The 11450-nt window shown below is 41.9% G+C and overlaps 1 protein-coding gene across 1 annotated transcript; it reads right to left on the reverse strand.

The window, feature by feature from the left end:
* Positions 1-338: 338 nt before the first annotated feature.
* On the reverse strand, positions 339-11227 carry LOC115196814 (heat shock factor protein 1-like). The gene is made up of 13 exons (XM_029757735.1): positions 11002-11227; positions 9702-9810; positions 9387-9514; positions 9182-9306; positions 8522-8597; positions 8166-8233; positions 6821-6920; positions 6505-6626; positions 6190-6381; positions 5964-6072; positions 5715-5780; positions 5122-5226; positions 339-1735 (listed from the first exon to the last, which is right to left on the reverse strand). Exons 1-12 carry the CDS (start codon positions 11125-11127, stop codon positions 5167-5169), a joined length of 1281 nt encoding a protein of 426 aa, XP_029613595.1. The 5' UTR covers positions 11128-11227; the 3' UTR covers positions 339-1735; positions 5122-5166.
* Positions 11228-11450: the final 223 nt, after the last annotated feature.

An 11450-nucleotide genomic window follows, 5' to 3' on the forward strand; every position in this document is an offset into this window, starting at 1 on the left:
TGGCAAGCTTTACACCACTCCAGCCGACGCTTGGTATTCCACATTGTGATCCTAGGCTTGTGTGTGGCTGCTTTGCCATGGAAACCTATTTTATGAAGCTCCCGAAGAACAGTTCTTGAGCTGACGTTGCTTCCAGAGGCAGTTCGGAACTTGGTAGTGAGTGTTGCAACCGAGGACAGATGATTTTTATGTGCTGTGCACTTCAGCGGTCCTGTTCTGTGAGCTTGTGTGGCCTACCACTTCGCGGCTGAGCTGTTGTTGCTCCTAGACGTTTCCACATCACAATTACATTGCTTACAATTGACCGGGGCAGCTCTAGCAGGGCAGAAATTTGACGAACTGATTGTTGGAAAGGTGGCATCCTATGACGGTGCCACATTGAAAGTCACTGAGCTCTTCAGTAAGGCCAGTCTACTGCCAATGTTCGTCTATTGAGACTGTATGGCTGTGTCCTCTATTTTATGCACCTGTCAGCAACGGGTCTGGCTGAAATAGCCAAATACACTAATTTGAAGGGGTGTCCACATACTTTTGTTTGTATATTGTGTATAATCCCAATATGGGATTTGGCCTGTCTCTGAAACAAATGGAGGCATCATAGAGTCAAAATGCTCTAGGGAGGCTCTTCATCTGTCTTGAAATCAAACGTTACTTTGCCTCTATCCACCACTAAAATCAATGGAAGGTCATAATGTTTATCTATAATAAATAATGTTAAACTAGTCAGAAAAAAAGAGAAATGTAGTAGCTCGAAAGTTATATGGATGGAAGAAAAAAGACAAATAGACAGACATGGGTTAAGTGACACTAGTACATCTCTCTTTCCTCCCTGTTTTGTGAGTCTACACATTGATCTTATCTAAACTCCAGCTGAAGTTGGGTCATCTACCTCCTTGTTCTAAATTTGACTAACATTTTGTCTAAGTTACTCTTGTGCACAGGAGTGCACAAAAGCACTGTTTCAAGGGAAATATATGGATTGTGATTAAGAATAAATTGTGATACAAATTGTGCAAAACAGCAATGTATGGTGTCTTCATTGTTTTTTCAAATGGGAAGTCTATCATCAAATATTTCCTAGACCTCTCACATTAAAACATACAGAAGAGAACACTATTTCTGTAATCTTATGAATATCATTTCGAAATACAAATATAGTATTTGCACAAGAATATAATTTTCATACCAAATGGGCTATTTGGGAAATAAATCAGCGCCACAAGCAGAAACTCTCCCACACAGACTAAAGTGCTTACAAACTTGGGCCACTTTGGTATGATGCAGCTTTGCATACTACCACTGGCATGATGGCAGAGAATAGTAGAACTTGCTGGTTGTACTCCAATTCTGTGCGAGTTGAAGTCCCTCGGTCAGGCACTCCAAATGTAGCTCAGTCCAGCTTTAGGAGAGAAGCCATTGCTTATGTCAGGATGTCCTGCGGATCAGCCTTTGAAGTGAAAACTGCCAGGGTCTCCATCAATAAAACTGTTGAACTTCAGTGAAAGAAGTCTGAATAATTCCAAATAGATTAACCTCTGGTTCTCTGAAAAGCCATACAGTGCTTCTGAAAAAAACTCCCCAGAGCTGACACTCTGGTGGATGGAAGGTGGGCCCATAGAGCTCTGAGTGACAGGAATCCCTCCTGGTCTGCTCACATTGGGTCAGGTGCGCTGGGTCTAAGACGTGACGACTGGGGATGGAACACATCGGAGAGCCTTGAGGAATGTCTTGTTTTCTGGCCAAAAGCGGAAACACAAAAGAAAGGTAAATATTTTCTATTATTGTACAAACTGAGCTGTCCATCAGAAGTGGTGTGTGGGTAAAACCATTGGGGAAGCCAAGCCAGGAAAAAAAAGCCATATTACAACCTATTGCGTTGTTTGCTCTATAACCTGTTAGTTCATATGCCTTCACACTGAAATATAGACCTAAGGCCTAGAGAATAAGAAGACAGTGGCAGAGTAAACTTTTGTTTCATCACAAAACCGGAGAACAACATATGTCCGGTGAAGTCCACACAACATATTGCATGTAACAAACAGTTACATGACCTACAGCATGGTCAAGCAAGTTAATGTTTGACATTTTCGGACTACTAAAACAACTATTGATTTAGAACCACGAGTTATAGAAAGTTTCAAAGAAAACAGGCACTGCCTCCACTATCCCAGCACCATTTCATCATCTAATCACCTATATTTAGTCTAATACATTGACAACTAAAAGATACCAAAAACTATTTAGTCCAATCAACGTAAGCTAAATATGATGTGGCTGTACAGTGGAAAAAACATGTTGACTCACCCTACTTGTTGAAAAATGCAAATGCCATCTTCTTTCATGTTGCCTAAACGGTCTATGACTTTGTCATACACGCTTTTAGTTTTTGTTGTCCTAGATTACTTGGCTAAAATACTTTCTCGCTAGCCTAACTTCCTTTCACGAGCAACGATGCGCCAGGCCAGCAAGTTAACTACATATACATTAGCTAGCGACATGTTGAATTTCCATCCTCTCAGGCCAGGGGCTCAATGTATGCATTTATGGTTTGATCAGAATCACCGTTATAATCATTGGTCAGTACAGAGAATTAAGTAAAACCACAAGCCCAAATCCCTCTCTCCATCCATGGCTAATTTAGGAAAGGGACGATTTTAGCTAGCTAGCTACCGGAGGACAATGACACAATGAGTTCATATGTGATAGGTGTGAAGCCAAATGCAAACTGGCTTCCCTTGACACTTTTTTTTGGTGTGCCAGGACCAATCCCAGCTGAACTCACTCAGTTTAGCGCAACGCTGATTGGCTATTATTTTATTTAACTTTTTAGTGACAGGGGGCAGTATTCGGAAATTCAGATGAATGACGTGCCCAAATTAAACTGCCTGCTACTCGGGCCCAGAAGGTAGGATATGCATATTATTAGTAGATTTGGATAGAAAACACTCTGAAGTTTCTAAAACTGTTTGAATGATGTCTGTGAGTATAACAGAACTCATATGGCAGGCAGAAACCTGAGAAAAATCCAACCAGGAAGTGGTTTGTAGTTTTTCAACTGATTGCCTTTCCAAACTACAGTGTCTGTGGGGTCATTTTGCACTTCCTAAGGCTTCCACTAGATGTCAACAGTCTTTAGAACCTTGTTTCATGCTTCTACTGTTACTGGGGAGAGAATAAGAGCTGTCTCAAGCCTGGGACCAACAAGTTGTTTACTGCGTGCTTACACAGGCGCGCCGCTCCTTCTTTTTCCTCTGTAATGAATACGCTATTGTCCGGTTGGAATATTATCGAACATTTATGTTAAAAAGACCCTAAGGATTGATTGTAAACATCGTTTGACATGTTTCTCCGAACGGTAATGGAACTATTTGACTTTTCGTCTCGGGTTTTGCGCTCGCACATTATGCCTTTGGATTAGTGATCTGAACGCACGAACAAAACGGAGGTATTTGGACATAAATATGGAGTTTATCGAACAAGACAAACATTTCTTGTGGAAGTGGGAGTCCTGGGAGTGCATTTTGACGAAGATCAGTAAAGGTAAGTGAAGATTTATAATACTATTTCTGAGTTTAGTTGACTCCAGAACTTGGCGGGTAACTGTATAGCTTGCTTTGATGACTGAGCTCTGTACTCAGAATATTGAACAATGTGCTTTCACCGTAAAGCTATTTTGAAATCTGACACAGCGGTTGCATTAAGGAGAAGTGTATCTATAATTCTTGCAATAACTGTTGTAAATTTTATCAACGTTTATGATGAGTATTTTTGTAAATTGATGTGCTCATTCACAGGAAGTTTTGGGAGGCAAAACATTTCTGAACATCACGAGCCAATGTAAAATGGGGTTTATGGATATAAATATGAACTTTATCGAACAAAACATACATGTATTGTGTAACATTGAGTCCTGGGAGTGTCATCTGATGAAGATCATCAAAGGTTAGTGATTCATTTTAGCTGTATTTCTGGTTTTTGTGACGCCTCTCCTTGCTTGGAAAATGGCTGTGTGGTTTTTCTTGTTTAGGCGCTGTCCTAACATAATCTAATGTTATGCTTTCGCCGTAAAGCCTTTTTGAAATCGGACAATGTGGTTGGATTAACGAGAAGATTATCTTTAAAATGGGATATAATAGTTGTATGTTTGAGAAATTTTAATTATGAGATTTTTGATTTTTGTTGTATTGAGTTTGCCGCCCTACTATTTCACTGGCTGTTGGCAGTGTGTCTTGCGGGTGGGACGCTAGCGTCCCACATGTCCCAGAGAGGTTAAAGAATGACCAAGGGAGGCCAAATGCTCGCTGCCTTCACTTGCATTCAATGCTACAGACGGCAACAATGTCATACTCTTTTTGATCAGACAGCATAGATGGGCTACACATACAGAGACAGAGTGGCGCTGTTTCGTTAGCTTCCTCCAGTAAGATACGTTCAGCCTCTTGCGAATTTAAGGAAATTTATGAAACACAGAGAGACAAAATAAATAATATTTATGTTTTTTTTCTTGGTCGCCACTGCTGCCCATATAATCATTCAACTACGCACAAAGATCCAGGTCGAGAAATGCCCTGTGGTTCAAAGTGTACCCAATTGTCATACTTGAGTAAAAGTAAAGATATCTTAATAGAAAATGACTCAAGTAAAAGTGAAAGTCACCCAGTAAAATAATTGAGTAAAAGTCTAAAAGTATTTGGTTTTAAATATACTTAAGTATCAAAAATAAATGCAATTGCTAAAATATACATTAGTATCAAAAGCAAATGCTATAGATCACTTAAACTCCTTATATTAAGCAAACCAGACAGCATGGTTTTCTTGTTTAAAAAATGTCCGGATAGCGAGGGACACCCTCCAACACTGACATAATTTACAAACAAAGCATTTGTGTTTATCGAGTCTGCTAGATCAGAGGCAGTAGGGATGACCACGTGTTCTCTTGATAAGTGTGTGAATTGGGCCATTTTCCTGTTCTGCTAAGCATTCCAAATGTAGCGAGTACTTTTGGGTGTCAGGGAAAATGTAAGAGTAAAAAGTCAATATTTTCTTAGGAATGTAGTGGAGTAAAAGTTGTCAACTATAAATAGTAAAGTACAGACACCCCCCAAAAACGACTTACTGTACCTTTCTTTGTCAGGACTAGCCTGTGCCAGCTGATCTGTCAAGCCGTTACTGTTCCTCACATCCAGCATTGGGGTAAGCCTCTGCCTCCTGGCTCTGAAACATGTACTGGAACACGTGTTTCATGGGGGGGATTAGATACTACTAAAGATAACACTGACCAGTACTATAAACCAACTACAGCGAGGCTACCTGCACAGCACACAATGATTCATACTCCCAAGAAGTGAGGTCAAATGTTGACAAGTTGTTTTACCATTACCTGCCTTTGTCTGACTAAAGCCAGTCATTTATGGCTGACACAGTAATGGTCATCACTAGTTACCACAAACACAAAGTCAAACCCAGCCTATTTCTACAATTTATCTTCTTAAAATCTGATTTTAAACCTAATCTTAACCCTAACCTAAACCACACTACTAACCTTATATTAAGACAGAATTTTACGATATATACCATTTTAACTTTGAGGCAACTAGTGGAAAATCACAGTAACTCATAACTTGTGTTGACTTTACTGAATATATAACTAGACGACTTCAACATGTAATATCTGTGCAGAGCTAATTCAAACCCCATAAACATATTCTACTCACTGATTTTAGGTTGGACTCCATGTCATTAAAGTTCCACTCACTCAAGGGCAGGTTGAAACTGAATGGCTATAAAGACAGAACAGCGTCCTATCAGTATGAGCTGCTGTGATCACTGTTATCACTCTTATCTAGTGAAGAGAAACTTCACATGGGAGCTATTATGCCTGTTTCTGCAGTAACGTTTCCCCATGCTTCCGGGAGTCAGGCTTTAAACACACTGTCTGCTAAGCTTCGGAGGGTCCTACTCACATCTACGACAGCAGCGGTGGGCTCCACACTTTGCTGGTGGGTCCTCAGGAGAAGCTGCAAGTCCTCCAGACTCATGTCCACATTATCTACAGCATCAGGTACTTCTGGTCTACAACACACACACCATATCACACTACTTGGGCTTCACTTGAAAACAATACGTTAATATGTAATAAAATAAAACAATATAAAGCTGTTTATCTGTGTGTGTGTGGGGGGGGTGTACCTTTCCAGAGCAGGTCTCTTGCTCCTCCTCTCTGCTCCAGACCCTCTGCCCTCCAGGACGGACTGTACCATGGCAACATGGAGGACAGGGGGTTCAGAACACACCTCGCAGGAGCCCAGTGGAACACCCTCCCCCCGGCCTCGCACCCCTGGGCTCACTGGTTCCTCTTTGATCAGCATCATACACTTATCCCTGTGTGTTGACAGAAACACAGCAGTCTCATCTGTTCATATCAGTCCTGCTGAATAAGGGTAGATACTGGATTTTGTTACTTTGGGAATCACTACAGGATAAAAGGTGACATTTGATCCTCACCTTGTCTCTTCTGTTTGCATTTGAATGGCCATGTTGCTGGGTTGTGACATTTCCGTAACGTCTGATATGATTGGTCCTCCTGTCATTGCACTATTGGAGCAAGAGGCAGTTTCTGTAGATGGCTGTAGAGAAGGAGCAGTAAGAGAGTTTGATGAAAGGTATGTGAAGCTCACAGCCTGACAGTCACTATGCAGTTCAAAATATGAAGGGCTTTATTTTATGATAATCATAATATCACAATGCTAAATGGAAACTATAAATGCAGTACAACTAGCAAAAAAGTAGTGTAATGGTGAACGGTAAAGTGGGTTCTCACCGACTGGATATAGAAGGGCTCATGCAGGGACTCCATTTGGTGGCTATGGTTGAACTTAGAGGCTGGGGGCGTGGTGGAGCCAACATCCAGCATGAGGGGACTGGATGGGCCAGGCATCACCATGAGGGGGAATATTGAGAAAACAATATAAATACTCTTATGCAATGACATGCCATGGAACTGACAGAGAGAGCAGTGTCTGCTCGTCTTTACTGGACGAGAGCCAAGGACAAGGGGAAGTAACTGTAACCTCTATTGCAAGGGTGACTAAGAAAGCAGTGGTAGTTTTGAGAAACTAGCTTGGCTTGTGAAGAACACGTAGACCTTAAAACACTGAATAACCCACTTGCTTTTCAACCACTGAGAAAAGTTAATCATGTATGTTAGTAATTACACTACGTAATTTACTTTTGTGATATTTTATTTCATTCATCCTATACCAGCCACTACTGTTTCTATTTTGCCAAGGCTGTACACAATGCTATAAATCTATCAGTTTAATTTACTGCAACCAATACTAAGCACAAACAGCAGGGCACAATGACAACATGAATTGTATTGTAGAACACAGCTATGCCACAGTGTTATGAATGTGAACAATGTACAGTTAATGTCAGTTGTGATTGTAAATCTTTAGGTGTTATGGACATGACCGCTGTAATGAGAGAAAGGGGGATACCTAGTCAGTTGTACAACTTAAATGTGTCTTCTGCATTTAACCCAACCCCTCTGAATCAGAGAGGAGCTGCCATAATCAACATCCACATCTTCTAATGGGTTAACTGCCTTGCTCAGGGGCAGAACCACAGCTTTTTACCTTGTCAGCTCTGGGATTTAATCCAGCAACCTTTTGGTTACTGGCCCAATGCTCTAACCACTAGGCTACCTGCGAACATATGAGCGTTGTATGTGACTGTGCCTTGTCCTTCGACCGATTTGTTCACACGGGTCACACAAGCTGACAGTGCATTTCTCATAGAGGATAGAGGGTCATGCGCCCTGGTTAAGTGGGGTGGTGTGGGTGTGAGAGGATGGGAGGGGGGGTGAGTGATTGTGTGTGTGTGTGTGTGTGTGTGTGTGTGTGAGGGGCTTAGAGCTCAGTAGGTCTGATTCAGCATTCAGCTCCATTCATCTCAACTGTGATTGTGCAGCTGACCACATCCAGCTGAGTTGGCCGTTCCCACTGCAGTGTTTGTGTTACTATTGTCGATTTGTTAGTATAGTGTATGTACATACAGGTGTGTTTGTGTGTGTGTTTTTGAGTGCATGTATTGTTAATCTTAGCCTGTGTGTGTGTACGTGTGTGTGTGTGGGCACGCACTACAAAGAGAAGCAGTATACTCACAGCTTTCTCTTCATTGCTACAGTGCTGGGTGTGCTTGATTGCATCTGGCTGAATAGGAACTGAATCAGCTATAAAGGAGCAAAAAACAGAGAACGATGCAGCACTAAGTAGTCTCTCTAGACAGACGAGTTTCCTCTTGCAATGTTCCGCGGTCTGGGGTTCTGAGACCAGCACCAAAGTAACACACTTGGACTCCTCCCCCCTGTCTCTCTCTCACACACACACACACACACACACACACACACACACACACACACACACACACACACACACACACACACACACACACACACACACACACACACACACACACACACACACACACAGTATTGTCACGTTTGTTCAGAGGTTCTCACCTTGTTCATGACTTTCTGCTGCTGGGTGTGGTTCTGTCTCAGTGAGACCACCTCTCTCCACAGCACCTCATTCTGCCTGGAGGAGTAAGACAGACCACTGTGACGTTCACCATTTCATTATCAACCCCATCACTCACCATCCCGCATGTGTGTGATCTATGTGTGATTAAATGGTGTGACTAGGCAATGCTCTGGTTTCAGCCCGTTCACCCTGATGGGTCATATCGGAGTGCTCAGCCAAATGTCATCCACCTATTCCAGATCAGACAGAGACATGTGAAAGGTCACCTGTACTGCTACCTGACGCATGCACCTGACCAGCACACCGGACACTATTATAGGGCGCAACGGTCAGGTGAGCGGCTGAATGTTCTCTTCAACCAATGTAGACAATAGACCAAACCATTGGAACATACAATGCGGCCAGGGACAATGCATGGACTACTGAGGATGGACTATGAGTTGCTTTGACTCTGTTGCATATGGCTTAGTATGATTAGTAATATGTTTTGTCCCAGTTCAGTGCCTCAAACTAAATTTCATAGCATTAAACCAACTACAGTACTGATAATTGTAACTGTATTGATTTAGCATGTGTCATACATTGTGGATGTAGTTATGATTGACGTGTTGTATCAGCACACTGTTCTTCCTACTTACTGTTTCATGTCTTGCATCTGACACTCCATGTTCTCTTGTTGACTGCGCAGCACCTGCACCTCATACAGCAGCTTACTCAAGTCCTCCTGTCGTACTTTAGTCTCTTCACTTTTCACGATTGAGACCTAAACACACACAGAGGTCTTACCATGTGTACTTTGTTGGTGTGTGTGTGTGTGTTTTATTTCCTAGGTTTCTGTCTCACCTTCCTCTTGATGTGCTCCAGCAAGTGTTCGTGGCCTTGCAGGAAGTAGAGGTGCTGGAACTCTGTGTCGTCTCGCTCTGGCTTCACCAGGCCACTCTGCTCTATGTTCACCACCTTCCTGAAGCCATCTGCACACCAGTCCACAGTTAGCGGCACACAACACACACCTCCAGAGGCACAAACACTCAAATGAATGCCTATCCTACAGTACCTACACATAAACAATACACAAATCATTCCTACACTATTCACTTCTAAATACTGCTAAATATTCGAGAGAGTCTTTATTCTTTAGGGATGAGGAGAGGTACTCACACATGTTGAGCTGTCGGACAAAGCTGGCCATGTTGTTATGTTTGAAGTACTTTGGCAGCACCTCCTTGGCAAACCTGCCCTGGTCAAAAACATGGAAGCTGGTTCCAGTCTGAGGGACAGAACCAAAATATGGGTTTGTGTTTAAGTTCTATGAACCACTGATTGGCCATTGACTACCTCAATTCAACATTCAGAGCCAGTTTCCCAGACACAGATGAATGCTTTTTAGTCAAGGACGTTAGTGTCAAAACCATCTAAGGCTCAGTCCTATAAATCATGTGAAGATTGATCAAATAGGAAGTCTTATTTGCTTTTTACAACAAGAAGTCCATATTAAATCTTTACTTTGCATATCCTAGTTCTTTTTGAAAAGACTATCTGGATTTGAGCAGACAGGGGAACCTTAGCCACTTCCCTTTTTAATTTCTTAGAATTTAAGTATGCTAAAAGCTGAAATGAAAGTTGAGGGAAAAACACATTTATCAGTAAGCTGTACACAACCTATTTGACAGTAAATCAATGACAAGATTATGGACTTTTGTCACCTAGGTAAAGTCCAGTAGCACAGGGGTAATCAACCTGGGGTCAGCGAAAATATTTTTAGAAAATTCCCCCCCAATGTCTTTTTGAATATTGCTAGCAACAACAGAATAAATACATTTTCAGTAGAAAAGAGGAGCATGTCTTCTTTCTAATGATGACAACTTTATTTCTTGACTTGGATATAATTTATTTTGCCAACTTATGGCTAATCTTTGTTTAACAAGCTAAACAGCTGCAATAAGTGAAAATGTGTTACCATTGTAGCTCAGTGTTGGGGAGTAGCCTAGTGATCTACATGTTGTTCAACTAGTAATTATACTACTTGGTGGTAGTTGAACTAAATTCAAATCTTGGTAGTGTTTTAAATAGTTCAGAACTTTTTTGCCATGTAGCGGTGAAGCTAATCCTGCATTCACGTGCTCATCGGAACTTCCTAGTTGTGATGTCGGAAATACAACTTTGTTTCATTCAGAGGCATTTTCTAATTTCACTGATGAATTGCAAGGCAGGCACGTGTTTTGAGTTAGCCAAAGGTTTAAACAGATAACTTTTTTTGTTAATCCGGGTATAAATGGTCACCAATTGATTTGATGTTCAACCATAGAACTATCCTTGAGTAATAGACAAGTAGAATCTTCACTAAAACAGGACTTCTCTATCTTGTAATTTCTATCAAACACATGAAATATATTCCACTGTATGAAAGACCGCTAACTCTCTTTAACCAACCAGAAGTGTCAGTGCTTCAGGTACTCACAGCACTCCAGCAGATGAGATGGTTGGTGTCCGGGTCCTCGACCAGGGTCCACAGTTTGGTTAGGAAGGCAGGCACGTTACTGGCATAACCCCCATCCACACCAATAGAGCCAGGAGATTCCTGCATGGCTGCGCTTCAGTTGGATGAACAAACTGTTATTAAGAATGTGTATGAGAGAGTGTGTACGTGCACAGGTCCTACTCCATCTCTGAGCTGCTTTGCTGCTGACTCTCTCTGGACTACTCATTCGGCCATATCAGGCACTGTCATCCCTACAGGCCAGCGTCAGCACAAACCTGCCCCTGCAGCGTCACCATAGCCCTCCAACACAAAAGACCCCACTGGGGAACAATACAGGCCATCACAAAGCCTAAAATAATACCACACTGTCATGCCAAACAATACGATACAGCACAGGAGCGCTGGTGAATACGTGTGTGTGTGTGTGT

Source organism: Salmo trutta, chromosome 7, assembly GCF_901001165.1.
Source record: "Salmo trutta chromosome 7, fSalTru1.1, whole genome shotgun sequence".
Lineage (NCBI taxonomy): Eukaryota > Metazoa > Chordata > Actinopteri > Salmoniformes > Salmonidae > Salmo > Salmo trutta.

What these genes read in the sequence shown, in the direction of transcription:
- LOC115196814 (XM_029757735.1), bottom strand. Translation starts at nt 11,127, where the DNA reads ATGCAGGAATCTCCTGGCTCTATTGGTGTGGATGGGGGTTATGCCAGT. An exon ending in TGTCCGACAGCTCAACATGT is followed by an intron (nt 9,515 to 9,701) that starts GTGAGTACCTCT and finishes ACTGGTGTGCAG; the next exon opens with ATGGCTTCAGGAAGGTGGTG. An exon ending in AAGAGACCTGCTCTGGAAAG is followed by an intron (nt 6,073 to 6,189) that starts GTACACCCCCCC and finishes TGTGTGTTGTAG; the next exon opens with ACCAGAAGTACCTGATGCTG.